The 26,000-nt window shown below is 62.0% G+C and overlaps 3 protein-coding genes and 1 non-coding gene across 9 annotated transcripts in view; 3 read left to right on the top strand and 1 right to left on the bottom strand.

The window, feature by feature from the left end:
* Nucleotides 1–1,762: 1,762 nt before the first annotated feature.
* GRINA (glutamate ionotropic receptor NMDA type subunit associated protein 1) lies at nucleotides 1,763–3,881 on the bottom strand. Its single transcript, XM_033843140.2, has 6 exons — nucleotides 3,518–3,881; nucleotides 3,322–3,434; nucleotides 3,050–3,250; nucleotides 2,809–2,937; nucleotides 2,569–2,712; nucleotides 1,763–2,487 (listed from the first exon to the last, which is right to left on the bottom strand). Exons 1-6 carry the CDS (start codon nucleotides 3,879–3,881, stop codon nucleotides 2,338–2,340), a joined length of 1,101 nt encoding a protein of 366 aa, XP_033699031.1. The 3' UTR covers nucleotides 1,763–2,337.
* A 19-nt stretch (nucleotides 3,882–3,900) lies between these two features.
* PARP10 (poly(ADP-ribose) polymerase family member 10) lies at nucleotides 3,901–15,090 on the top strand. Of its 3 annotated transcripts, XM_019950974.3 has the most exons (12): nucleotides 3,901–4,502; nucleotides 7,561–7,636; nucleotides 7,756–7,942; nucleotides 8,020–8,274; nucleotides 8,347–8,583; nucleotides 8,664–9,247; nucleotides 9,357–9,578; nucleotides 9,710–9,806; nucleotides 9,995–10,630; nucleotides 10,715–10,848; nucleotides 14,198–14,372; nucleotides 14,450–15,090. In XM_019950974.3, exons 3-12 carry the CDS (start codon nucleotides 7,762–7,764, stop codon nucleotides 14,794–14,796), a joined length of 2,868 nt encoding a protein of 955 aa, XP_019806533.2. In that variant the 5' UTR covers nucleotides 3,901–4,502; nucleotides 7,561–7,636; nucleotides 7,756–7,761; the 3' UTR covers nucleotides 14,797–15,090. The 3 variants fall into 3 exon arrangements, with proteins under 3 accessions (XP_019806533.2, XP_073650396.1, XP_019806532.2); XM_073794295.1 differs by lacking the exon at nucleotides 7,561–7,636; XM_019950973.3 differs by lacking the exon at nucleotides 3,901–4,502 and having other exon boundaries at nucleotides 7,440–7,942.
* A 304-nt stretch (nucleotides 15,091–15,394) lies between these two features.
* Nucleotides 15,395–26,000, top strand: part of PLEC (plectin) — a 57,597-nt gene continuing 46,991 nt past the window's right edge. Inside the window, exons 1-2 of one of the 4 annotated variants that reach the window (XM_073794260.1) lie at nucleotides 15,395–15,541; nucleotides 16,795–16,993. In XM_073794260.1, coding sequence (XP_073650361.1) covers nucleotides 16,801–16,993 — 193 coding nt within the window. In that variant the 5' untranslated portion in view covers nucleotides 15,395–15,541; nucleotides 16,795–16,800. Of the gene's footprint in view, nucleotides 15,542–15,841; nucleotides 16,139–16,725; nucleotides 16,994–18,684; nucleotides 18,855–26,000 lie in introns of those variants that run through there. The other 3 variants (XM_073794261.1, XM_033843127.2, XM_033843132.2) reach the window with 3 other exon arrangements.
* TRNAW-CCA (transfer RNA tryptophan (anticodon CCA)) lies at nucleotides 22,070–22,142 on the top strand. Its single transcript has one exon. It is a non-coding gene; the product is annotated as a tRNA-Trp (tRNA).

Genomic DNA, 26,000 nt, shown 5'->3' with positions numbered 1-26,000 from the left:
TGGTCGTCCCCAGGGAGCCTCTCCCAGGGACTAGCTCAGCCAAGAGTTTGTCCTCCTTGAACTCCCTGAGAAAACACCGTCCCTGCACATCTCGCTCAGCATTTATTCCTGAGCCGCTCCTCTTGCCTCTGCTGGCGTTCTCTTCAACCACCCGGATGCTCCGTGTTTTCTCCCCTGCGTGGAATCCTCACGGGCCTGTGGGCTACCGCGGAGCAGGTTCCCGTGCGCTTGGAGCGCCTGCAGGCGGGGTCCCTTGGATGAGGAGCCGCGCCTGCTCGAGGAGAGGTGGGGAAGGGGAGCCGCGTCGCCTGCCCGCGCTTGGCAGGTGAGCAAAGCAGAGGGACCGAGGGTAGCCGTGAGGCGCGAGGTGGTCTCCAGGAAGGGCCCCGGTGGTGAGGACGGCGGTGTGCGTCGGGCCTGGGGAAGTGCGGCCCGCCTGTGGCTCAGGCCGAGGAGCTCGGGGACAGCGGAAGGCCAACGCAGGCAGCCATCGGGGAAGGGGGACTGCATCCCGCTGGCGACCATCAGGCGGGTGGTGTGATCAGTGTGTCGGAAGCACACCTGGCAGCTGGGCAGAGGCTTGGTGGAGGTGAGCTGACAGATGAGCACGAGGAGGGTGGGCAGGGAGAGGGGGTGGGGCAGGATGGGCGAGGGCAGAGAGGACAGACCCGTTTCCGGCCTGGGGGTCGGGTGGACGCCGACAGAGCTCACGCAGGAGCAGCAGGTACGGGGCAGGCCACAGCCGAGGCGCCCGCGGGCACGGGGGTGCTGGCTCGCAGTGTGGGGGGCCCTTCAGAGATGCTGGGGTGCTGGCGCCAGTTAAAGGAGTGGGTTGATGGGCTCGCGGGGAGGAGGTGAGAGAGGGCTGGATAGCGGGCCCTGTGGGGGAAGGCCACGGTCAGGAGTGTCCCCTGGGGCTAGGAGCTCAGGAGAGCTCAGTGCAGGGAGGCGCTCAAAGCGACTGAGCCCCGGGCAGCGGAGGGACCCCTCTGTGGGAGGCTGAGGATAAGGACAGCTGGCTGACCTCTGAGCGCACATCCCAGGGCCAGGGGTAGGTGCGCACGGCTCTGGAGCTGAGACAGCACGAGCCACGAGGGAGGCCGCGCAGCACCAGCTGAGGCTGAGGGCCACGGCAGGGTGGGGCCTGGAGAGCTGCGGAAGGTGCCAGAGGCAGGCCAGGGGCCCTCAGAGCCTCCGGCCAGCTCTCCCCTGGGGGCTCCGGTGTGCAGGTTTCTCGGGGGGCATGGGGGAGGGGTGCGGAGGGCCTTCGTCTGAGCCAGGCCTGGGCCACGTGTCAGGTGCCCGCTGATGGGCTCCCTGGGGGCCCTTCAGAGCCAGAGGAGCAGGACAGGCCTGCCTGGGGGCGGTCAGTGACCTATGCCGCTGCCCATCAGGCCCGAGGCGAGATGATGAGGGTGTCGCAGCCCCCGCCCCCCTATCATGCCGTGCAGTTCCCAGGCACGAGTGGCAGACACCGTGTGACCCAGGCACCACGCGTAACCACCGGGAGCCTTGGGGTCCCCGTCCATCAGCTGGGAATCCCGGCACACAGCTCATGACGTGGCTGGGAAGATTGCAAAAACGGAGGTGGAAGCACCGAGAGAGAAAGATTAGCTGCTGTCGTTAACCTCCACGACCTCCACCCCGAGCCGAGCCCCGCCGTCCACGCCTGTCCTGCTCGCTGCCTCACACTGGCAGTGCCTAGACCCCTCCCCACCTTGTGGAGGAAGTGGCAGTGACGACAGTGATGAAGGGAACAGAGAGCGCGGAAGGTCCCATTTATTGTTTAAAGACAGCAGAATGAGAGGAAGGCGTCCTCCTCCCCTGAAACATACCCGTCCTCTCTGCCCTCAGGGCTCAGCACAGGGACGAGACCCTCACACCCCGCAGGTCCCCCAGAGGGCAGCACGCTAGTATGGGGCTGGGGAGGGGAAAGGGACACTTTATGGCAGGCGGGGGAGCTGGGACAGGAGGGGGGACGCGCACCCTCACCTCTTGGCTCCATCCCTCTCCCCTGGGACCTGGTGTTGCCCCCAGACCTGGGGTGGGCTGGCAGACAGGGCTCATGCAACACTGAGTGGGCAGGAGGTGGCACAGAAACCTGGCCCCACTGCCCTCTGGCAGGGCGGGAGGGCTACAAGGGGCCATGCTGGCCACAGCGGGTCCGAACAGAAGTGTCTGCAGTGTACACACAGGAGGGTTGGGGAGGGGCTCCCTCTGTCCCAGGCTGCGCGCAGGGATGAGAGAGGGGAGGTACAGAGGAACTGCCACGCTGGGGGCAGGGTCCAGGTCAGCCATGCCACCTGAGTGGGGCCCCGCATGTGCCAGGGGCTCGGGCTACTCCTTGGCACGGCCAATGATGGTAAGGATGTACAGGAAGATGTTGATGATGTCCGTGTACAGGTTCAGCGCCGCAAACACGTACTCTTCCGGGCTCAGGGACAGCTGCTTGTTCCCCAGCAGCAGCTGGGTGTCCACTGCCAGGAACTGGGGGTGGCAGGACGGTCATGTTGAAAGACATCCCACCCCGCCCAGCATCCGCCCACACCGCCCACCCCCATCACTCACGCAGGTGAAGAGCAGAGCGCCGAGTGAGGCGTACACGATCTCCAGGATGCGGTTGCGGACAAAGATGCAGAGGATGGCGAAGACGAGGAGCACCGCCATGCTCACCAGCAGCACGCCCACGCACGACGTGAAGTCGTAGCGCGTCTGAGGGCACAGGGGCACACGGGGCCTGGGTACCGCAGCCCTGGAAGGCCTCTGGGCCCTCAGGACCGGCAGCCCTGCCTCGGGGGGGCCCCTTACCTGCATGGAGAAGATGACCACCGTGAAGCAGACGGTCGTGGTGATGCCTACGGCCATGATGACCGCCTCAGTATTGTAGAAGCTGGCGATCATGCCCACCATGTAGGACAGGCTGACGGTCAGGACCGACTGAGGGGAGACGGAGACTTGAGCATGTGGAGCCGCTGCCCCACTCCCGTCCCCCTCTGTCGCTCCAAAGCGTGAGTCACGGGGTGTGAAGGCCTTAGGGTCTGGGGGTTACCAGGGCAACGAGGTTCCAGGGGTGCTTTCGCCGGAAGTCCCCACAGCAGCTGAGGACAATGAGGGAGATGAAGAAGACGGCGTAGGAGACGTAGTAGGTCCAGACGTTCTCCCGGACAAAGCCCTTCACCTCCCCGACGAATGTGAACACGGCCACGGTGGACAGAGTCACGGACAGCTGCAGGGTCAGCACCAGGAACACCTGGGGAGGGAGGCGGCTCAGAGCTCCGGCCAGCACAGCTGCCCACGCCCTCCGCAGCCCCCGTGGCCCACCTTCCGGATGAAGGCCTGTCGGATGCTCTTGTCATCCCAGTTGGTGGCAGGGAAGTCCTGGTTGTCGTAGTAAGATGGGGGACCCTCCTCGTGATAGTTCCCATGCTGAGGTGCTGAGGAGCACGGTGGGCTGGGTCAGCACCCCTCACTGGTGCCAGGAGCCCCTGCCCTCCCCTGCCCCTGCCCCACTACTCACTGCCAGAATCCTGTGCCGGGAAGGCCTGTGGTTGTCCATAGGGGTTGGGGGGAAAGGGGCTCTGTGGATACGGCCCCTGAGGGTAGCCCCCTTGTGGGTAGGGGCCCTGAGGGTAGCCTCCTGGGGGGTAGGGGCCCTGGGGGTAGCCTCCTGGCGGGTAGGGACCCTGAGGGTAGCCCCCCTGGGGGTAGGGGCTGGGGCCCTGGGGATACCCTGGCTGGCCATAGGGGGAAGGCTGGAACGGGGGCTGTGGGTAAGGGGCCCCTGGGTAGGGAGGCAAGGAGGGCTGGGGCCCCCCAGGATATCCAGGGTTGGGGGGAGGATAGCTGTCCGCGGACACCAAGAAACTCTTTTCATGGGACATGGCCTCAGGTTCTGTGGTCTCCCCCTAGAGGACAGAGAGAGAACGGTTAGCCCTGAGGTGACAGGAACCAGCCAGGGGCCTCTCCACCTGCTACCGGGAAACGGGACGGAAGGAGGGGGTTTCGTGACCTTTGCCCCAGGGCTGTCCGGAGCCCGAGCTGGGGGGCCAGGAGAGGCGGGTGGGTATCGGGTGGCTGGCCGTGTGGCTTCAGGAGGGGCCCCTACAGGCCGACCCCAAAGATGGAGGAGGGGATGGACGAGGGGATGACTTTGGCAGCCTCAGGATTTTGGGCTTCTGCCGTTTCTTGCAAGCAACTGGAGGGGCCGTCTCACCGCTGCTGGCCTCTCCGGGTCAGAGCTCAGCGCGGGTCGGGGCTGGGGGCGCGGTCGGGGAGGTGCGGGGGTGTGCCCGGACCCTCCCCTTCACATCCCGCCCCTTAAGCAGCTTTAAGGGGCCAGAGCCGGCGGCTATTTCTATCCCAGGAAATCCCCACGCCATCTGTGACCAGCCAGAACCCTGACCGCCCCCCCCCCCAAGAGCAGGGCCCTAGCGTCCCTCGCTCCCGGGGTGGGGGCAGCAGGCCTGGATCGGCTGCCGGCTGCCGGGGTGCCTGCCAGCGGGGTACGCCAGGAACAGCGGGTTGCGGGGGGATGGGGGGGTGGGGGATGGAAGCGACCAGAGGGCGTGCGGGGGAACAAAGCGGACGTGGGGACGAGGCGGGTGGTGGCGGCGGCCACGGAACCCGCACCGAGGGCGGGGTGGGCCCTCCTGCCCGTTCGGGGGGCGCTCGGACCGCCCGTCCGGCTGTCGCCGCAGTGCGCCGCCCCCGCTCGCCCTGGGCCCTCCGGCTTCCCGGCCCCGCCGCCACCGCCCCCCGGCCCCCGCGGGCCGCGCGCCCGGCGGGACCTACCGACCCACCGCAACGCCTGTCTGCTGCGCAGGGCCCGCGCGGGGGCGGCAGTGGCCGGCCGGCTGAGCGAGTAGACGCGCTGCTGGGCTAGGGCCGGGGACTCACCAGTCGCGCGAGTCGCCTCAGGCCTGTGCGCCCGGTGTCCGCTGCGCGGCCGCGCAGTCGACGGCCGCTGTGCCCGCGCCCGCACCCGCACCCGCTCCGCGGCCGGCTGGGCTGGGCTTGCGCCTGCGGCTCGGGAGACGCAGCGGGGCCTTGTGACGGGGCGGGGCCGGCGGTGCGGGGGCGGGGCCGTGGGCTGGGCTCCGCGGGGAACGCGGGGGCTTCTCCCGGATGGACCCTACCCGACTGGGTTTCCCTGCTGGCTTCTTTCAGAGCCCCAGGCCCGAGACCCGCGTCCTGTCCTGTCCGCTGAGGGGTGGCCTTGGGCCGTGAGGGCTGTAGACCTCTGGAGGCTGAGACCTAGCCTCTCCAATTTGGGTCAGGGAATTTTGAGAAATTTATTCCTAAATCTGGGATTTGCTAAGTCTGACAAGCACTCTCCATCCCTCCTTGGCCTTAAAACTCCGCTTCCCCTTTCATCCAGGTCTATTCCAAATCAAGAGGCCTAATTCTTTAAATGCTCTATCCTCTCTAGGAAACTAGTCCAGGTCCCTACTAGACCAGTTATCCTTACTTGTCTTGATCACAGTACCACAAGCTGTAACGGTGGCATTCTTTTTTTTTTTTTTTTTTTTTTTTGCGGTACGCGGGCCTCTCACTGTTGTGGCCTCTCCCGTTGCGGAGCACAGGCTCAGGACGCACAGGCTCAGTGGCCATGGCTCACGGGCCCAGCCGCTCCGCAGCATGTGGGATCTTCCCGGACCGGGGCACGAACCTGTGTCCCCTGCATCGGCAGGCAGATTCTCAACCACTGCGCCACCAGGGAAGTCCAACGGTGGCATTCTTAGCCCTGGTTCGCTGCTAAGGGGCTGAGGCTTAGAGATGCCCCAGGACTGGAGGCCAAGTTAAATTCCCTCGGCTTCAGCGGTCCTGAGGAAGTGCTGCCTGCCACCTCCAGGGACATCCCCGCGACGTGGTCCCCTGGAGCCCTCTGCAGGAGTGCCTGTCCACCTGGGGCCTAGGAATCTTACTGTACTTTCCGGCCTTTTGGACAGTGGCCTCTCCCAGGCCCAGCAGTGATTGGGAAGAGGCTCTGTCCTATGCAGCTGGTGTGCTGGTTCATCGTTGAACGGCGGGCCCCAGGGAGGGCAAACCCTGATCTGTACCTTTGCAGTTGTCCTTCATATAAATACCCCACGGTGGCTGATTTCAAGCGACCACCAGTTTAACAACTGCTTCACAAAGACTCCTGAAAATTGAACAATGTAGTCATGATGTGAGTTGCTCCAGCACACTGCTGCCTGTGGTAGCAGGGATTGGTGTAATAAGTAAATTACACAGTATGTTAGAAGAGGATGAGTTCCATGAGAGGAGAAAATATAGAGCAGGCAGGGATGACTTCAGGTTTTGTAGAACTAGAAGCTCATACAATTTGAGGGGTCTTTTTTTAAGGAAACTAATTTAAAATGACAAATGTGAAGTTGAGGCCAGGGCCCTAGGAGGGGCCCGTGCAAGTCACAGTTCCTGACGGAGGATGGGGGATGCAGGAGGGATGCAGCAGAAGGGACTGGGGCCCGGTCAGTCCAGCCTGGCAGGTCCTCCAAAGGACTCTGGCTTTACTGTGGACCCAGCTGTAGCAGCTGTCGGTGCCACTTATAAGGCTCACGCTGCCCTCTGTTGAGGAGGGACAGTGCGAGTGGGCAGGAGTGGCAGAGAGAGATCAGTTAAGAGGTCAGAGTAGTGATCCAGGCAAGAGATGATGGAGGCTCAGATCAGGGTGGGGGCAGCCAGGGTGCTGGGTGTACAGCTCGGGGCACAGACTGGACAGGTCCTCAATTCCTTGGAGGAGTAGCAGGGCCGGAGGCTGGGTTTTAGTGGCTGAGGGATAAGTGGGAGGTGCGAGATGGAGAGCAGTGGGGGGCACAACTCTCTGAGAGGCTGGAAGCCAATGGAGCACAGGAAAGGGGGGTACTCGGCGGCAGCAAGAGGGATTGTGGACCGTAAAGGTGCAGCTGAGCATGAGGCTCCACGTCCCCTCTGTCACGGGGATGTGCTGCAGCAAGGCCCGTGAGCACAGCATCAGCCCCTTCTGGGGTCAGCCTTGGTGCCGCCGCCACCTCTGAGGACAGTGTAGGCTGGGGAGGCGGGGAGGAAGCTCTCGTAGGTCAGGAGTGGGAACTGCCGACCCACCCTCGCGGGATAGGAGGTCGGTCCCCTGTGTGTTGTTTAAGGGTGAGTGCAGGTGCCGTCACCCAGCTTGCTGGGGCGAGTTGAAAGCCAGCCGTAGCCAGGCCGGCCAGAGCCCCAAGGTGCTCGTGCAATGGGGGAGGGTAACACGGAGGCTTGAGGTCTTGAGTGGAGGGCGATGATTCGAGCCCCCCGTGTGGATTTACCAGGGAGGGTGACTGGCCGTACTGAGGTTCACAGGGCCAGGCCCACGGGAGTGGGGGACCGTGAGCCTACACGCGCCCCACCCTGCCAGCCACTGGGCTGAGGTCAGACAGGTGGGGCGGGTGGGCTGGGCAGAGGGCTGAGGAGCTGGGGGTGGGGCTGGAAAGTTCTGCAGGAGGGGCCGGAGAAGGGAAGCACCGGAGAGGCAGACGCTCTCCCTGGCACTGTGGGCCCCTCCCTCCCTCCAACGGTTTCGCTTTTGTTTTCTTGTCCCAGCCCTTTGGCTTTAGGGCGAAGGGGAAGGAGTCCGGCTGAAGGCCTAGGCTGCGGCGGCCCAGGCAGCTGGGGGAGCGTGAGTGCAGGATGTGGGCCAGCCCCACAGTGAGGGGGGTGCCAGGGAACGCTGCTCAGGGGCCTGCGAGGGGTGAGGCGGGGCTGTGGGCGGCTACCCCACCTGTTCCTTCGGCCCAGGCTGTGATGATGGGCGAGGAAGAGGCGGAGCTGGGGGCAGCCGTGGAACTCAGAGGCCTGCCCCCCGACGTCCCAGACGAGCTGCTCACGCTCTATTTCGAGAACCGTCGAAGCTCTGGGGGTGGACCTGTGTCGAGTTGGCAGAGACTTGGCCGCGGGGGCATCCTCACCTTCCAGGAGGCTGCAGGTGAGTGGACCCATTCAAAGGGGCAGCCTGGGCCCCCACCGGCCGCCGGCCCTGACACCCCCTCCCCCTGCCTGCAGATGCAGCGAGGGTCTTGGCCCAGGAGGAGCACACTCTGCACGGCGCTCGGCTGAGCCTGCGGCCAGCCCCACCACGCGCCCCTTCGCGCCTACTGCTCCAAGGGCTGTCTGCTGGCACGGGACCCCATCACCTGGAGCAGTATGTCCAAGCCCTGCTTTGTGCCGCAGGGCAGCCAGTGCAGCCGTGCCGTGCCCTGGCCAGTCCCCGACCAGACCGGGCCCTGGTGCAGCTGCCCAAGCCCCTTTCAGACGCAGGTGAGAGGCGGGATCGGGGCAGACGCGCCTTTCAGGGGAGATGCCCCGAGCTGACTTGCACCCTCCCCACAGAAGCCCGCGTCCTGGAGGAGCACGCCCAGTCCCTGGGCCTGAAGGGGGCTGAGGTCTCCCTGGCCTGGGTGCCTCAGGCCCGGGCGGTGCGTGTCGTGGGGGGCATCCCCCCTGCAGACCTGCTGCTGCTGGAGCTGTACCTGGAGAATGAGCGCCGCAGTGGCGGGGGGCCCCTGGAGGGTGTGCGCAGCCTGCCAGGGCACCTGGGCACCATCGCTTCCTTCCAGCAGTGGCAGGGTGAGTGGGGCTGGACAGGGCGGCCCACCCTCCCTATACCTTGGAGCCCTGACGACTTCTGTCCTTTCCCTTCCTCCAAGTGGCCGAACGGGTGCTGCAGCGGGCCCACCAGCTGCAGGGTTCAGAGCTGATCCTTGTCCCCCACTACGATGTCCTGGAGCCCGAGGAGCTCAGCGAGCACACCAGTGGAGGGAGCCGCTTGGCCGAGTTGGGGCCTGGGGCCCCCAAGCATGCTCTCCTGGAGGCTGGAGGGCCAGCAAGGGCACAGAATTGTGCAGGGAATGTGACACTGGGCTCTGAGGAGGCACCGGGGCAAACAGGAGCCTTGCTGAGGACAGGGCATCTCTGGGACAGGTCCTCTCTGGGACAGGCCAGGCCAGTCAGCTCCAGGCCCGTGGGGTCTTCAGAACAGGAGGGGTTGGTGAGCCCGGGGCCTACGGGGTCTCCAGGCCCAGTGGAGATTGCCGTGGAGTCTCTGGAGCAGGTGGTGTCAATGAGCCTGGGCCCTGTAGGGTCACCGGGGCAGGAGGGCCTGGTGGAGACAGTGCTGCCGATGGAGCTGGGAGCAATGCGCTTCATTCAACTCTATCATGAGGACCTTCTTGCTGGCCTGGGAGACGTCGCCCTCTTCCCACTCGAGGGATCAGATACGACTGGGTTTCGGGTAAGCGACCCCTGAGGATTCCTCACCTCTACTACTGGGGGCTCTGGGTGCCTCTCCTGTGCCCCAACCTGCCAAGTGCTCCTCCTCACCCCGCCCCGTGGTCCTGCAGCTCTGCGGAGCCCTGGCCCCATGCCAGGCAGCCGAGGAGTTCCTGCAAAGTCTGCTGGGCAGCGTGAGCTGTCACGTGCTGAGCCTGAAGCACCCAGGCAGTGCCAGGTTCCTGCTGAGCCCAGAGGGGCAGCACCTTCTGCGGGGGATGGAAGCTCAGTTCCAGTGCGTCTTTGGGACAGAGCGTCTGGCCAGGGCTGCCCTGGACACAGACCTGGGAGAGGTAGACATGGAGCCCTCCCCTCCCTTCCCCTCCCCTTTTTCACTCCTCAGCCCCCCCGTACCTCCTCCACCCTTGCTCAGAGGCCTGGGAGGGGTATGTGTCTGGGGGGTACTGGCATTCTTTCCCAACAGGTGGACCCCACTGAGGCCCTACAGGTGCTCCCTGGCCACTCCCACACCCTGTGGCCTCCAGAGAGTACAGACGGTGGCCAGGAGAATGTGAGCCTAGGTAGGGCTCCCGGGGGACCCCGGCACATCCTGCGGCCCTTTCTTGACCTCACCCCCTGCTGCTCTGCCCTGTGACCGTATACCCTCTAACCCCGTCTCCATCTTCCACCCGGCCCCTGACTAGTCCTCTCCTTCAGCCCCATCCTGGCTGGACTTGACCCCTGACCCGGTGCCTCTCCCTGTCCCCAGAGGAGGTCCGAGAGCTGCTGGCCGCCCTGGAGGGCCTGGACGGGGAAGACTGGCTGCCACTGGAGCTGGGGGAGGAGGAGCCCGCGGGGCAGCCGGAGGAGGAGAAGACTCCCAGGGCTGGGGAGGGGCCTGTGGCGCCCCGCACCGGGGTGCCTGGGCGGCTGCAGGAGGAGGCTGAGCTGCAGCTGGCTCTCTGCCGCTCGCTGGAGCCACAAGGCCAGGTGGCCAAGCGGGAGGAGGCTGTGGCGCTGCAGTGGGCCCTGGCCCTCTCCCTCCAGCCGCCCCCGCTGGAGGAAGAACCGGAGCCCCGGGGTGGGGGGCCTGGCGGCTGGGCCCAGCTGGAGGTGCACGCGGCCTTCGAGCAGGATATGGATGAGCTGGGCCGGGCCCTAGAGGCGGCCTTGGAGGTGCACCTCCGGGAGGAGACGGTGGGGCCCCGGGGCTGCGTGCTGCCCGCGGAGCTGTGCGCCCGCCTGGAGCGGCGCCACGGCGTGAGCGTCGCCCTTCGTGGTGACCGCACCGTCCTCCGTGGCTTTGGGACCCAGCCCACCCGTGCGGCCCACCACTTAGCAGCGCTGTGGGCTGGCCCCCGGGATCAGAGCTTGGCCTCTCCCTTGGAGGCTTCGGGCCCCACTTGTGAGTCTGCAGCCTGCATGGGGGAGGGCAGGGTGGACCGGTGCCCCAGGCATGGCCCACATGCCCTTTCTCCCTGTGTGTCAGTGCCACAGCAGAGGCCGAGGGAGCTCCTGGGCAGGCTGGAGTGTGTGGCCGAGAGCAGCAGTGAGTTCCATACGGTAGTGCAGGCCTTCTACGACACACTGGACGCTGCCCATGGCAGGATCCGTGTTGTCCAGGTGAGTCCACGCCCTGCCTTGCCAGCCTCTGGCCTCCTGGGCTCCTGGCACCATCTTGGCCTTGCAGAGCCTGTGGGCTATCACTCTTGCCTACGTCAGGATCGGCTGGCCAGAAGCTGCCCAGCAGGCTGAAAGCTGTTCGGGGGCAGGGGAGCACCAGGGCTCCGCAGCCCCATTCCCTGCCCGAAGTGTGTTCACGAGTGTGCGGCCAGAGAGACAGAAGGCTGTAGAGCTTAGGGGGTCCCAGCACAGATCCCCACTTCGCCGGTTACAGCCCGATGCTGGCCAGTTTCTTCCTCTAGAACATGGGGTGGTGATGCCATCTCGTGGCTACTGTGAGGATGACTCATTCCCCCAGTTGTCCCGGGTGCTGTTCTGGGGCCCGTCTGCCTCCCAAGGGGTCTGCTCCAGCAGGAAGAGGGCTGGCTGCAGCGAGGCAGCCTCCTCCTACATTTTCACTTGTTGAACGTGGCAACTCTGAGCACGGTTGGGTTGCGGAAAGGGCTGGGCACCACGGGTGGGGGACCCGAATGAAGCTCTGGGAGCCCCAGTGAGCCCTGGCCACCCAGGCAGGTGGGGAGCGGAGGCTGAGAAGGAGGGGCTCAGAGGCGGGGTGCTGGAGGCAGCGAGGGCGGGAGCGCCTGCAGGGCCGGAAGGAAGGACTGAGGAGGGGCTGTGCGCCAGGCAGGGGTGGAGAGCGGCGGGAGGTGAGAGCTAGGCCGGGCTGAAATGAGCTGGCTGCGGAAGCGAGGGGGCAGAGAGGAGCTGGAGCAGAGTGCAGGGCTGAGTGCTTCTGGCTCAGGGGAAGGAATCTCGGGGCGGTGGAGAGCTGGGCTCACGGTGCGGGGGAAGCCAGGTGGCCCTCTTGACGCACCAACTTGTGGGTGGGTGGGCCTGGGGGCAGGGGGCGGTGAGCAGCAATAGCAACCCGGATCTGTTCAGATACGCAGACCCTCACGCCTTTCCCAGACCGGGCCCAGTCCGCCACCAGCAGCACCACCACCGCTTTCCTGGGGATGACCACTGTAACTCTGGGTGGACTTAGCAGCTGTCACTTGTGCACTTGGAGAGAGGAGGACGCCCTGCACTCATGCCCCGTGCTCCTCCCGAGGCTCTGTTAGTCAGTCACGTGCGCTTGATTCTTCTAGCAGGACCTTTGTGACTTTACGTGGTACACTTGAGTCTTTTTTCCACTTAACGATTTTAGAGACTGTTTCTTGCCTCCCTGCATGGAAGATCAGGAGAATGGGCTTCCCTTCCCCCTTTCACCTCTTCCTCCCTCTTCCATCTCACAGTTTGGCCAGTGACATTACTTTTAAGTTGGCAAGGTTGACAAATGTCATCTTCTATTCTGCATGGCACGCTTCTATTCCAAGCATGAAGCTCCAAACTTGGGCCATAGGTTGATCGAAATATAATGACAATGAACAAATATTTACCACTGGACCAGAGAGGAAAGGGGGAAATGAAAAACCTAGTTATTGAAACCATGTTGCATGAAAGAGAATATTCTAGGATTCAAGGACTAATGGCTCTTTTTTTTTATAATAGACTTATTTTATTTATTTATTTTATAGGCTGTGTTGGGTCTTCATTGCTGTGTGCGTGGGCTTTCTCTAGCTGCAGCGAGCTGGGGCTACTCTTCGTTGCAGTGCACGGGCTTTTCATTGCGGTGGCTTCTCTTGTTGCGGAGCACAGGCTCTAGGCCTGCAGGCTTCAGTAGTTGTGGCATGTGGGCTTCAGTAGTTGTGGCTCGCGGGCTCTAGAGCGCAGGCTCAGTAGCTGTGGCGCACGGGCTTAGTTGCTCCGCGGTATGTGGGATCATCCCGGACCAGGGCTTGAACCCGTGTCCCCTGCACTGGCAGGCAGATTCTTAACCACTGTGCCACCAGGGATGCCCAACTAATGGCTCTTGATTTTGTTTACTTTCTTCGTTTTTCTCTGTGGTGCTTGGCTGCTGGCTTACTCTTGGTGACCGTGTCACCTTCTTGCCTAGATTCCTTTTCTGTGTAGTAAAAGTATCTCCTTGAGTGAGTAGTCAACATTTTGGACTTTTAAATGTGTTTTGCCTTTTGCAATTAGAAGTAATTTGCAACTATAACTTGATATTGGTATTTTTTTCAAACAAAAGATGCTATGTGTTTATTAAGACATTTCTGTTAACTTAAGCACAGCTGGTTCTTGCATACCTTAATCTGTCCTTATTTTGTCCTCACCATTAATAGTTTGGTTGGATATAGGGTTCAAGATCAAAATATGTTTTCCTTCAGATCTTTTGAGAGACTTAACTCTTTTTGTTTCCTCCTTAAAATTTTTTGTTCTTGGAAAGGCAAGAAAAAAAAATCCTTCTATGGTCTCTTAGCATCCAATATTGCTGGTGAGGACCCCAATATGAAAACGTGAGGTTTTTTTCCATGTCTATATGTCGACTTTGGGGGGTGTGTGTGTGCACGCGTGCGTCTGGACGCTTGTAGACTTCTCTTTCACTTTGAAGGTTGAAGTTTTCCCATCAGGTAGGTGCCTTTCCACATTGTCTTTGGCATTTTATGGCAAGATCCTTTCCATCTGAAGATGCTCCCTTCAGCTCAGGCAAACTGTCTTCCATTAAGTCCTCACTTGCTCCCATCACCTGTTGGGTGTCTTCTTATGGAGCTCCTATGACTCAGATCATAGAGCTCCTCCCCCCTCCCTCATCTGTCCTCTCACAGTTCCCAACTCTTTTCTTTAGCTCTGCACTCTGAGTCACTTCCTGAACTCCATCTTCATCATCTTATTATTATCCACACCCACTGGATGCAGTTCAGCAATTCCATTCTTAATGTAAGAACTCTCTAATTTTCAGACTGTTTCTTTTTCACAGTAGGTCGTCTTGTTTCATGGATATAATATTCATTTGCATCCCTCTGAAGTAACTAGTTAGAATTTCTTTAGAAACTTTTTGGGTCCCTGAGTTGGCTCCTCTTCGGTTGACTACTGGGTTGGTCACCTTGGTCTCCCATCACTGAGAGGTCCGGGGCATCTCCTGGTGTTGGGAGTGAAGTCCTGCGGGCAATGCAGGCGGGCGGCTCAGCTTTTCTCTGCAGAGGCCTGGCTGTGGGTGCAGGGTTCTGGTGAGTGGATGGGTTGCCTACCCGCAGACCCCCCTGGAAGCCCACCAATGCCACTTGGGGCTCCATGGAGGTGGCGAACGTCCGCCTAATGTCTGCTACTGGGCAGAGCATGACAGGAGCTGTGAGGTCTCCCCAGGCCCTGAACTCCTCCAGGAGAGGGCTCTTGATTTCCGGGCTCAGCCCTGTGCCCTGTGGCCCAGGGGATACAATAGCCTGGTTCTGACCAAGGCCGCCCGCAGGTGGAGCGTGTGTTGCACCCGCTGCTGCAGCAGCAGTACGAACTGCACCGGGAGCGCCTGGAGCAGTGCTGTGACCGGCGGCCGGCGGAGCAGGTCCTGTACCACGGCACGTCGGTGGCCACCGTCCCGGACATCTGCGCGCACGGCTTCAACCGCAGCTTTTGCGGCCGCAACGGTGAGGCCTGGGTCCCTGAAGGGGCGCGGTCTCTGCCCACCGTAACCACCCTGACCCCCGTGCCTACCCCCCCGCAGGCACGCTCTACGGACAGGGCGTGTACTTCGCCAAGCGCGCCTCCCTGTCGGTGCTGGACCGCTACTCGCCCCCCGACTCCGAGGGCCACAAGGCGGTGTTCGTGGCGCGGGTGCTGACCGGCGACTACGGGCAGGGCCGCCGCGGGCTGCGGGCACCCCCCCCGCGGCCCCCCGGCCACGCGCTCCTGCGCTACGACAGCGCGGTGGACTGCCTCCCCCGGCCCAGCATCTTCGTCATCTTTCACGACACCCAGGCGCTGCCCACTCACCTCATCACTTGCAAGCACATGTCCCGGTCTCCCCCTGGAGACCCCCCTGAGCTCTTGAGCAACTCCCCAGCCACCTAACCCTAGAGGACCCGCCCCCTCGGCCCAGCCGCTGGCCTCCCGCTCCCCAGGCTCCCCGCTCCGCACAGCCCCACCGCCCCCTCCCCCGCCCGAGCTGCCCCCGGGGGCGCCCCTGCCTCCTGCAGTGGTGCCCATAGGGGCGACCGGGCGAGGACGGCTTGGGCAGTGTTCCCCGCCCCCACCCCCACCCCGGGCCGGCCCAACCACCAGGGGTCAGCAGAGCCCAGGAGGAGGGGGGCCGGCCCTCGCCCGAGCGCGACCGTGTTGTTTGAATAAATGTGTACGTGAAACCAGGCGCGGGGGACCTGCGAACTTCGGGTCCGACCTGTTTGCGGGGGTGGCTAGGGGCGGGGGCCGGGGCGCAGAGTCCGCTGGTGCTTCGGGGAGGCCCTGGGCAGCCGGCAGAGGCCGGACCCGGCGCGCACCCGAGCGACCCCGCGTCGCCTTAGTGTCACGCACGCTCCGCTTCCCTAACGACGTCTCCTTGCCGACCGCCCCGCCCTCTGCGCGCGGGGAGGGGGCCGTACCGGGCGGTGGGGGTGCGCGCGGGGGACGGTACCCGGGAGAAGCCGCGCTCGCGCTCAGGCCCCGCGCGCACTCGGACGTAGGGGCCGCACGGGCGGCGCTCGGTTCGCGGCCGGGGCGGGGCTCCGGGCTCGCCCCGCCCGCGCAGCCTGCGCAGCTCTCCCGGCAGCAGCCGTCCGGCCGCACTGGCCGAGCCCAGCGGAGCTGAGCCACCGGGCACGTAAGACCGGGGCCGGGACAGAGAGGCGCGCGGCGGGCGGGAGCCGCGGGGTGGGGTAGGGGCTCTCCCTCCGCAGGCATCGCGGAACCAGAGGCTGCGTCGCTGCCCATCCTCCCTCGGGAGGACGCCACCTCCGCGCGCGGAGACTGCGGAACTGGACGGGCGGTGCCCGGGGTGTGGGCAGGAAAGGCGGCTGGGGTGGTGCGGCTGGCGGTGGGGCGCCGGGCAGGGGGCTGGAGCGGAAGCGCCTTGCGGACGGGCTGTGGGGGGCGGGGCAGGGTGGCCCCCAGCTCGGTGCCCGCCGTCTCCCCCCCAGCCCTTAGCCTAGGGGCGGAGGCACAGAGCCCACATTGTGCCCCCGCGCCAGCCCGGCCCCGCCGGGACAGAGCCGCATTCACCTCCTGCACGGCAGCGCTTGTGGGGCCCGGGAGCTGAGGGGCGTGCACGCGCGGGTGTGGGTGCCCCGCGGCAGCTCCGCGCAGGGCGGGCTGCTGGAGGGGCAGCCCGGGCTCCCACCCAGCCTTGCGGCAGCACAGCTCCCGCGGCCCACGCTGATGCGGCTCTGGCTATTTATAGGCGTTCACTGCGGAGACCGAGGTGGGACTGCGCGGGGGCTGGGCTGGGGTAAGGCGACGGGGAGCGCTATTGGCTCAGACAGCTTGGAGGTAGAGCCAGTGTGCGAGGTGCGGGGTCTGGGAGGGGAGGGGCAGCAGCCAGTGCTTCCTCATGGCCTGGCTTGCTTGCTGAGTCGAGGAGTAGAGGAGATGGGGTCCAGGTTTGGGATGGAGGGATCAGAGGCCAGTGTCCGAGTGACGGGGTGGAGGGGGGATCTGTCCTCTGATTGGGTGAACCCCTGGGTGACAGCGTGGAGGGGTCAGTGTTTGGGTGACTAAGAGAAGAGAGTGGCAGTGAATGTTGGGGGGTGGGGGGTATCAGTGTCCCAGTGATAGACTGGAGGGAGTGAGGTCAATGTCTGGGGGGGGGGGGGGTCTCCGTGTGGGTATCGGAGGAATGAGCTGGAGCAGGTGAGGCCAGCTGTGGATGGCTGCAAAGAGTTGTCCGTGTCTGGGTTGAGAGGGTCGGGGTTCAGTATGTAGATGAAGCGGGACATAGGAGCGGTGTGGGTGTCAGTGTCCAGATGACAGGGTGGATGGGGTGGGGTCCATGTTTAGGTTAAGAATGTGGTGGTCGGTATGCAGTATCCCCCCCATACACGGTGGTGTGACACCCCCTCCCCCCCGCTCCCTCTCCAGGAGGCCATGTCGGGCGAGGACCACGAGGTTCGGGCAGTGGTTGAGGATGGCTCCAACGGAGGCAGTGGCTCGCCCAGCCCTGGGGACACACTGCCCTGGAACCTGGAGAAAACACAGCGGAGCCGGCTAAGCGGAGGTGGCCCTGGGGGGAATGGGAGTGTCTTGGACCCTGCCGAGCGGGCAGTCATCCGCATTGCAGGTAACGACGCTGAAAAGCTTCGTCTGTCCAATTCATAAACATTTGCTTGTTGACTGAGCACGTGCTGTGTGCTCTGTGCAGGTATAGGACTGGGATGAGAGACGTGAGGGTGATCTGCGGGTCAGAGAGGGGCCTCTCCTGTTCCAGGTGGTTGCAGACAGCACAGCGCCACCTGCTGGCTCCACCCGGTCAGCTGCATGAGGCCTGAGGTTGAGCTTGCTGAGCTGGCACCATCATTGGTCTCAGGACAAGGGTCCAGTGCCCAGATGTGATGATGACACTTTCTTGAGATCCTGCGGCAAAGCCGCCTTCGAGGCCCCTGGTCTTGGCTGCCACCATGGGGGTGGGGTGGGTAGAAGCATATAGGAGCAGGACAGGAGGGGCCACCTGGTTGGCGAGAGCCCCAGCCCCTCCCTGAGCCAGGGTCCGGCCTTGCCCTCCAGTAGCTGCCATTCTTGCGGGGAGGATGGGGAAGGCCCAGTGCAAGGCCCCTGACAGTGTCGGGCTGGCAGCTGGACAGTGGCTCCTCCCTTTGGGAAGTAGGTGACCTAGGGCTTGAGGCTATTGGGCAGGGCGTGCTGGGAAGGGAGGAGCCAGCTGAGGGTCTCTGGATCAGTCTGTGGACTACTGACCCTGTCCCGTTGGCTAGGACAGAATGATGATGAGGGTTTGGGGGATGGGCTGACCCTGCAGGAGACTGGGAGGGTGGACCGAGGTGCGTGGGAAGAGGCCTGGAAGCCCAGTGCTGGGCGAGGATGGTGGCGGGGGCAGCAAGGAACTCTGTGGGTGGAAGCACAAGCAAGAGCTTGTGGGGACGCAGGGGAGCGGGACAGCGTGAAGGGAAACCTCACTGTCTGCCCCACCCCCGGGAGCCGGTGTGGACATGGCATGGGACCGCCAGTCCTTTTCACATGTCACATCCGGATGTTAAAGGACGAGGTTCTTTTTCACTCACGTGAAAGTGAACCCTGAATGTCCTCTCGCAGCCCTGGACCCTCTTCACTAGCAGGCCCTGCGGGCGCTCTTTGTGTACGCCTGGCGACCCTCTTAGCCCTGAGCCCTGGAAGTGGGGCTTCTGGCCACAGTGTTTGTGGCATTTCCAGTTAGAGGAACACTGCCGGGGGCATTCTGGAGAGGGCATTTCTCAACACTGGGAGATGGGGGATTGCCAATCTGATGAGTGGCAAAGAATTTGTCTTTTTTTTTTAACCAATCATTTTTTCTTCTGTAAATTCCCTATTTCAGTCCTTTTATTCGTAGTTAAGTTTTTGTGTGTAAGGGTTTCATGTTGAAGATACCCACTCCACCTCCCAGGTTGCAATAGAAGGATCCTAGGTGGCGGCGGTTGGAGCAGAAGGTGGGGGGGGGGGCGGCCAGGTGAGGTCGCTGGGTCTGGCAGGGTGGTGGAGAGCTCGCGGCTGGGGACGGAGGGTGCCCCTGCAGCGCCGGGTGCGGAGAACTCGGGCTGTCGGCAGGCCGGCGACTGGGGGGGGGCGGGGGCGGGGAGGGGGTGTGCGCCCGCCGGGACGGGCGCGGGACGCAGACTCGTAGCCTCCCAGCCCGCTCCGCTGCGGCTGCCGAGCCGACGCCGGGAGGCGCCCGGGCGCGCTGCCGCCTCTCCCCCGGGCCCCGCCCGCCCGTGGGGCATCCTGGGTGCGGGGCGGGGCGGGGGCGGCCCCTTTAAGCGGCGCGCGCGGCCGCAGGGACCGAGTGGCCGCCGGGGGCAGGAGGCTCGCTCTGCGCCGCAGCGCTCCGCTGTGTCCCGCGCCTGCCGGCATGGCTGCCCTGCTGCCGCCTCGTCCGCCGCCCGACGAGCAGGACTTCATCCAGGCCTACGAGGAGGTGCGGGAGAAGTACAAAGGTACGGCGCCCCCGCCCCCCCTGCGGGCTGCCTGCCGTCTGGCCGGCCCTGACAGGTCCTCCGGCCGGACAGTCCGGCCTCTGACACCTCGTCCGCGGTAGTCGTCCCGATCGGAGCCCAGCCCCGCCCCCCGCCGCCAGCCTCGCTCGACCCGCGCGGCCGCCGGCGCCCGAGGAAGAGGCAGCGCGCTCGGCGGAGCCCCATAGTCATGTCCTTAATAGGCATCGTGCAGCGTGGGTGGGGTGGGTGGGGTGGGCCGCCCCGCTGGGGTGGGCCGCCCCGCCCCGCCCCAGCCAATGTCCTGTGTCCGGAGTCTGTGCACAGCAGACACGTGGTTCAAGGCAGAGCTGTCCTCTGCCTCTCAGCTAGGTGCTTCCCCCAGGGGTGCGGGTGGCTGCCACTGCCTGGCAGTGTGGGTCGCATAGTTGCTGCCTTTCCTCACCTTCCCCAGTTGGTGAGCACCTAGGCCACCACCCGCCTCGGCAGGGACTCCTGTTACGCCCTTCTACTGTTCCCTGGGGAGCAGCTGTGGGCTGGGGAAGTTAGGGCGGCCCCCTCCTCCTCTTCAGAGGAGCTACTCTGTGCCTTTGGCAGAACCCCCTGGCCCTGCTGCACACCCCGTCAGACCTCTGGACCTGCCCAGGCCTTACTGCTGTCAGCTGCCCACAGCCCAGCTGCCTGGGGCGCTGGGCTCTGAGCAGGCATGGACACAGCCCTGGCTCCTGGCCCGCAGAGGCTTAGAGAGGGTCGAGGTGGGGCCCTGGACAGAGCTGACCCAGAGCAGGTCCCAGCTCCACATGGCTGGTTATGCTGGCTCTGCCCCCAAGGGCAGTTCAGGGAGAGAGGTCCTGCTGGGACCTTGCCTGGAGCCTGGGCAGCCGCTGTCCATCCACTGACCTCACCCAGGCAAGCAGGGGAGGTTTCACGGGGCCCAGGGCTCGCCTCCTCCAGGCAGTCCTCCACTCACAGCTTTCCTGGGTCCAGGGCGGTGGATGTGCTGTGTGCTTCTCCTTGTCAGCTTCTTGTCAGCACTGTGGTCGCCGATCCGTTGCCTCTGTGACCAGTTCGCTGGGGCCCGGTAGAGACACTCGTGACAGTGGGCTCCTGAGCCTGACCGCCGCACCTGCAGGGAGGGAGGGTATGCCTCTGGAGGGCTGGCCTGGCCTGGGAGGGTCCATCTGGACAGGTCCAGGGCAAGGAAGCAGCTGCCCACTGGGCCACAGCTCTCCTGGCAAACCCCAGGACGAAACTGTTTATGAACTGGCCACTCTAGTGAAAGTGGGGGCACTTACACAGAATGACTAGTGCTTTGTTCCAGCATCTTCCTCGGTCACATAACGTCGCAGGGCCGTGTGTGGTTCCAGAGGCCGTCAGGGCATCAAGCTAAAGCATCCCAGCCTGAGGAGCTGTGTCCCTCTGCTCCCGGGATGCCAGCCCATCTCTCAGGAGTGAGTCCTGAGGACCCTGTGGGCTTCCAGGGTGGCTGTGAGGGCACACCGGGCTGCCGTGGCCCGTGCCCCCTCCCGGGCTCGCCTGGTTCCTGCCTGCGGGTGCTGGGCCACGTGCCCAAAGTGGACTGGCCACCTCCACGGTGAAGCCCCCCTAGCGTGTGGCACTGGCCCGAGGGCGGGTGAGAGTGGCGAAGTGGGAGCGTAGGAGCCGGGGACGGCTGAGCGGGGCCGAGGGGAGGGGAGCCTTCTGGGGTACCCCGAGTCACCTCCCCTCCTGGCTTGAGGCAAGGGAATGGGGGGGCGGGGCTGTGCCTGTGGCTGGGCCGGGGCCACTGCCAAGGCCCAGGAGTGGCCTAGAGGAGCAGAAGCGGCCAGGCTCTGGGCCGCGGCCTGATCCTGTGAGCCCCTTGGGCCTCCTGGAGGCCTGAGGCCCTGGCCCATCCTGCCCCAGAGAGGAGGCCGCCCCTAGTGAGGGAGCAGAGCGAAGCCCCTGATTCCTCCGCCATTGGGTGACTGCTGGGGGCTGGGGGGGCGCCGCAAGCACTAGCAGGCTCTGCCCTCGGGGACCCCTGGCCCACTGCTGGGCCCACGAAGGGCCCTGGCTTCTGTCTCCTGGCCTCTTCCCTGCACCTGTACTCGCCCCCAGCCCCACCTTTGCCCTGCTCGCGCTCGTGAGATGCACTTGCCCATCTGCCTCCAAAACCCAGCTTCTTCGCCCCTCACCTTTATGTCCCCCCACCCCACAGCAGTGGAGGTGTCACTCCCCAGCTCTCCCTGTGGAAATCCCCAGTCCTCCCCACTGGGCCCTGCTCCTTCCAGAACAATCTCCACTTCCTGTCTGCTGGAACCGCTTGCCCCTCCCCATCCTCCCTGCCTTCACTCCAGGACAAATTCCTGCGGGGCTGAGGCCGCCTGGGCCTGTGGTTGGAGAGCTCCCTGTGGGCTGGCTGGGGTCTGCAGAGCCTGGCCTGCGACAGTTCCGGAGGCGGGGCGCCCGGGGGAGCCCAGGGGGGCCTGTGGTCCCGGTGCACGGGCAGGGCTGGGGGTGGGGGCGAGAGTTCAGGTGCGGGGGAAGGGTGTGTGGGGAAGGAGCCCCCCAAGCTTCCGAGCTCTTTGCACGCAGAGCCAAAGGCCTGTCCAGGCGGACAGGCCAGGGCGTGCGGAGCGCCAGCGGGAGTGTCTGGTCGGTGTGTGTAGACTTCAAGGTTGTGTCATCAGGGCTGGGAGCAGAGTCAGTGTGGATGGGGGTGGGGAGGGGCAGTGGGTGTAGAGAGGGGAGGGCAGAGGGGAGGAATGTTGGTGGGGTGGGGGTTTGGGGGGGCAGGTGCTCCAGGCAGGGCTGGGGTAGGGAGCCTGCAGGAGGCACCCACCTGGAAGGCCTGCGTTGGTCTAGAGAAGGTGGGGCTGGAGAGGCGGGCGGGGGTGGGGAGTGTCAGCGCATCTGCAGGGCACGTGCTTTCTTTAAGACTCAGCTGGAAGGGTTGCCCCACCTCCCTATCAGGCCCTGGGCCTGCCTGGTGCCATTGCGCCTGATGTCCTCCTCACGTGTCCCACCGTCTCCCGTCCTGGACTCAGAGCTTGGTTATCTGTGTCCCTGGCACCAGCCCCAGGCCCTCAGCCAGCACTTGCAGGGTGCTTGCATGGGTGAGTGGGTGAGAGCATGGGGTGTCATCCTTGGCGGCCAGAGCTCAGCTGGCAGGATCAGAGGCTGGCAGTTGGGCTTTTGGTCTGTGTTTATGGTCAAAAGCAAAACGTGCTGGGACTTCCCTGATGGTCCAGTGGCTAGGACTCTGTGCTCCCAGTGCAAGGGGCCCAGGTTCGATCCCTGGTCAGGGAACTAGATCCCACATGCTGCAGCTAAGAGTTCGCATGCCGCAACTGGAGACCCCGCATGCCTCAACTAAGACCCAATGCAGGCAAATAAAGAAGTAAATACTAAAAAAATTAAAAAAAGCAAAACGTGCTAGAAACAAACAAACAAGCATTGTGGAAGAAAAAAGGTCAAAGTCACGCCTTGGGCCCCTAGTCTCGCCGGCTGGGGTGACCATAGTGTGTGTGTGAGAGAGAGAGAGAGGGAAGGAGAGGGAGGGAGGGAAAGAATTCAGTGGTTTTTAGTGTATTAATAGACTTGTGAAACGGTCAGCACAACCCATTTCAGAGCATTTCCATTCCCAGCCCCTGGCAAACGCTGGTCTACTTTAGGTCCCTATGGATTTGCCTATACTGGATATTTCATATAAATGGAATCATACAATTTTGTGCCTGGCTTCTTTCACGTAGCGTAACGTTTTATCCATGTCACAGTGTGTACTGGTTCTTCATTCCATTTCATGGAATAACGTTCCATGGTATGGATAACCTGCATTTTGTTTCTCTCTGGTTAGGTTGATGGCTATTTGTGTTGTTTCCACCTTTTGGCTATTATGAATGTGCTGCTATGAACAGTGGGCCAGTTTTTGTGTGGATGTATGTTTTCATCTCTCTTGGATATATACCAAGGAGTGGAATTGCTGGAACATGTGATAATTCTATATTTAACTGTTTGAAGAACTGTCAGATTGCTTTCCACAGCAACTACACCATTCTACGATCTCATGAGCAGTGTATGAAGCTTCCAATCTCTTCACATCCTCGCCAGCACTTATTATCTGCCTTTTTGATTACAGGCATTTAGTCCTAGTGGGTGTGAAGTGGTTTCTCTTGATTTTGATTTGCATTTCCTGATGACTAATGTTGTTGAGCACCTTTTCTTTTGCATATTGGTTGTTTCTATATCTTCTTTCCAGAAATGTCTATCCAGAGGCTTTGTCCATTTTTAAGTTGGGTTTTTAGCTTTTTATTATTGAGTTGTAAGTGTTCTTCATGTATTCTAGATATAAGTCCCTTATCAGATAGATATGGTTTGCAAAAATATTTTCTGATTCTGTGGGTTGGCTTTTTATTTTTTGATGGTGTCCTTTGGAACACAAAGGATTTTAATGGTGCGTTCGATTTACCTATGTCTTTCTTGGTTGCTTGTGCTTTTAGTGTCATATCTAAGCACTGTTGCCTGTTTCAAAGTCATGAAGATTTATGGCAACATTTTCTTCCAAGAGTTTTATAGTTTTAGCTGTTACATTTAGGTCTTTGATCTATTTTGAATTAATTTTTGAGTATGGTGTGAGGTAGGGGTCCAACTTTATTCTTTTTTTTTTTTTTTTTAAACTGTGCCTTGAGGCTTGCTGGGTCTTAGTTCCCCAACCAGGGATCGAACCCGGGACCCCCAGCAGTGAGAGTGCTTAGTCCTAACCACTGGACCGCCACATAATTACCCCAACTTTACTCTTTTGCACGAGGATACCCAGTTGTTCCTGAACCATTTGTTGAAAAGATTATTCTTTCCCCATTGAATGGTCTTGGCACCCTCATGCTTTTTAATGGGTACTATGTGTTCCATTGCATGGAAGTATCTCTGCTTGCTTATCTGGTCCCTTTACATGAACATGTGGGCTTATCGTTAAAAATGATTGTATTTCTAAATTGTCCTCTGGCGTAGATGAGCCAGCAGATACAAGGCAGACTAGTTCCAATCCCTTGCCAATTGATGGATGAGAAAATTCTAATTTGTTTTAAGTTGCATTCTTTCACTAAGTGATCATCATTTCATAGTTATTCACTCTTTGTATTGAAAAGCATTGTTCATTTCTCTGTAAGGTGTTTTGTTTTGAATTATAAGAGTTCTTTATTTATTATGACTGTTAACTTCCTTCTGTGTTATCAGTGTTTCTAATTTTTCTTTCAGTTTGTTACATTTTTTAAAATAAATTTATTTATTTATTTATAGCTGCATTGGGTCTTCATTGCTGCACGCGGGCTTTCTCTAGTTGCGGCGAATGGGGGCTACTCTTCGTTGCGGTGCGCGGGCTTCTCATTGCGGTGGCTTCTCTTGTTGCGGAGCGTGGGCTCTAGGTGCGCAGGCTTCAGTAGTTGCGGCGCATGGGCTCAGTAGTTGTGGCTCATGGGCTCTAGAGCGCCGGCTCAGTAGTTGTGGTGCACGGGCTTAGTTGCTGCGCAGCATGTGGGATCTTCCCGGACCAGGGCTCGAACCCGTGTTTCCTGCATTGGCAGGCAGATTCTTAACCACTGTGCCACCAGGGAAGCCCAACAAAGAGGATTTTAAATATCTTTTCTCCCGCCTAACTCAGCTTCCCGAGGGCAAGGTCTGTGTCCTGTTGCACCTCCTTAATGTGGTTTGAAAATGAGCAGGTGAATGGGAGGGAAAGTGGACCCCGAGCTGGACCCCTGCAGAAACCCAGACCCCAGACTGGGCTGCCATAGAGTGGGAATGGAGGTGGGGGTGGGGAGCAGCGGGGGTGGGGTGGGGGGGTGGGGGGTGGAGTGGTGCCTCTGCAGCAGGGGCTGTGGAAGAACAGGAGCTTAGCTTGGGGGCAAATAAACTGAGATGATCGTTGAGCCGGGCACCATGTGAAGACTTGAGTTGCTGGGGGACCAGGCTGGGCACTGTGCTTGGGGCCCTCGCGGTGCGGGGGTGGGAAAGCCTGAGGCAGAGGGGGAGCCTTCCCCAGGGGGTGGTCTGGACAGCCCAGTGAAAGGGAAGGAGCGATGAGCCAGGAGCCGGCTGCCCTTAGAGCGCCTGGCGTGGTCATAAGGGATATCGGAACCTTAGGGAGACCTGTTTGGGGGCGTGGTCAGATTGGGGGTGCCAAGGGGTGTGTAGGAAGTGAGAAGGGAGGTGGAGACGGTGAGGGGTCCGGCAGTATGTGAGAGGGAGACGGCCATCCAGGACGGGGCAGTGACCCGGAGGCCGAGCTGTCAGCAGAATGCAGCCTGGGCAGAACACTGGCTGGCAGGGGCCTGGGTGGCCCGAGTGCTGTGTGATCCTTCTCATTTGCCCAACCGCACATGCTGGGGGTGGGTGTGACAGCCCCTTGCCACCCAGGGCCCTGTGGTTCAGAAGGGGTAGAGGCTTCTACAGGTGTGGGGATGGGAAGGCGTGGGGGATGGGAAGGCGTGGGGGAGGGAAGGCGTGGGGGAGGGAAGGCGTGGGGGAGGGGAAGGCGTGGGGGAGGGAAGGCGTGGGGATGGGAAGGTGTGGGCGATGTTGCCTCCTGGCCTCCGTTTCCCCAGTGAGACCTGAGGGGAGCCGGCAGCAGGGCAGGGGTTGGCAGCAGGATCTGGGCACCTTGGGAACAGATGCAATGAGGCTGGAGAGGGCTGATGCAGGTGGGAGGCCAGGCGCCCCCGCCCGGCGTGGGGCCAAGGGCAGTGGCCAGAAGCAGGCTCACACTGGACAGGGAGATGCAGGGCTGGGAGAGCTGGTGCTGTGGCTGCCTGCAGGGGCTGTGGGTGGTGAGGTCTGGGACCTAAGAGGGGCCTTGGGCTGGGTCATCTGGTGGTGGCCCCAGGTGATGGTGGCTGGGTGGAGGGGGAGTCAGGAACCCCTTCTCAGGTGATGGGAGGCAGGTGCCCACTTGCTCTCCATTTGTGGACCTGTGAAACTAGAACACATGTTGTATACTTCCAAAATACATTGGTGGGACAGGCATAGAGTAGACATCCCCTTTCTCAAAGGGAGAAAGAGAAAAGAATAAAGGGGTAACAAAGAGAAAAGAATAAAGGAGTCCCAAGCAAGTTTGAAATCCAGCAGGGCAAGTTCAATAGGTTTGAAGGCCTGAGAATACTCCTCTGTGGCTTG

This window comes from Tursiops truncatus, chromosome 17, assembly GCF_011762595.2.
Source record: "Tursiops truncatus isolate mTurTru1 chromosome 17, mTurTru1.mat.Y, whole genome shotgun sequence".
Lineage (NCBI taxonomy): Eukaryota > Metazoa > Chordata > Mammalia > Artiodactyla > Delphinidae > Tursiops > Tursiops truncatus.
Note: the sequence above shows the minus strand (reverse complement) of the source record. Positions and strands in the feature narration are given on the sequence as shown.

Excerpts from the sequence above, each read along its gene's own strand:
- GRINA (XM_033843140.2), bottom strand. The coding sequence starts at position 3,881 with ATGTCCCATGAAAAGAGTTTCTTGGTGTCCGCGGACAGCTATCCTCCC. Across the intron at positions 2,713-2,808 it reads TGGTCATCTTCTCCATGCAG|ACGCGCTACGACTTCACGTC; the intron begins GTAAGGGGCCCC and ends CTGTGCCCTCAG. Across the intron at positions 2,488-2,568 it reads GCGCTCTGCTCTTCACCTGC|TTCCTGGCAGTGGACACCCA; the intron begins GTGAGTGATGGG and ends TGCCACCCCCAG.
- PARP10 (XM_019950973.3), top strand. The coding sequence starts at position 7,648 with ATGTGGGCCAGCCCCACAGTGAGGGGGGTGCCAGGGAACGCTGCTCAG. Across the intron at positions 10,631-10,714 it reads GGAGGCTTCGGGCCCCACTT|TGCCACAGCAGAGGCCGAGG; the intron begins GTGAGTCTGCAG and ends CCTGTGTGTCAG. Across the intron at positions 10,849-14,197 it reads GCAGGATCCGTGTTGTCCAG|GTGGAGCGTGTGTTGCACCC; the intron begins GTGAGTCCACGC and ends GGCCGCCCGCAG.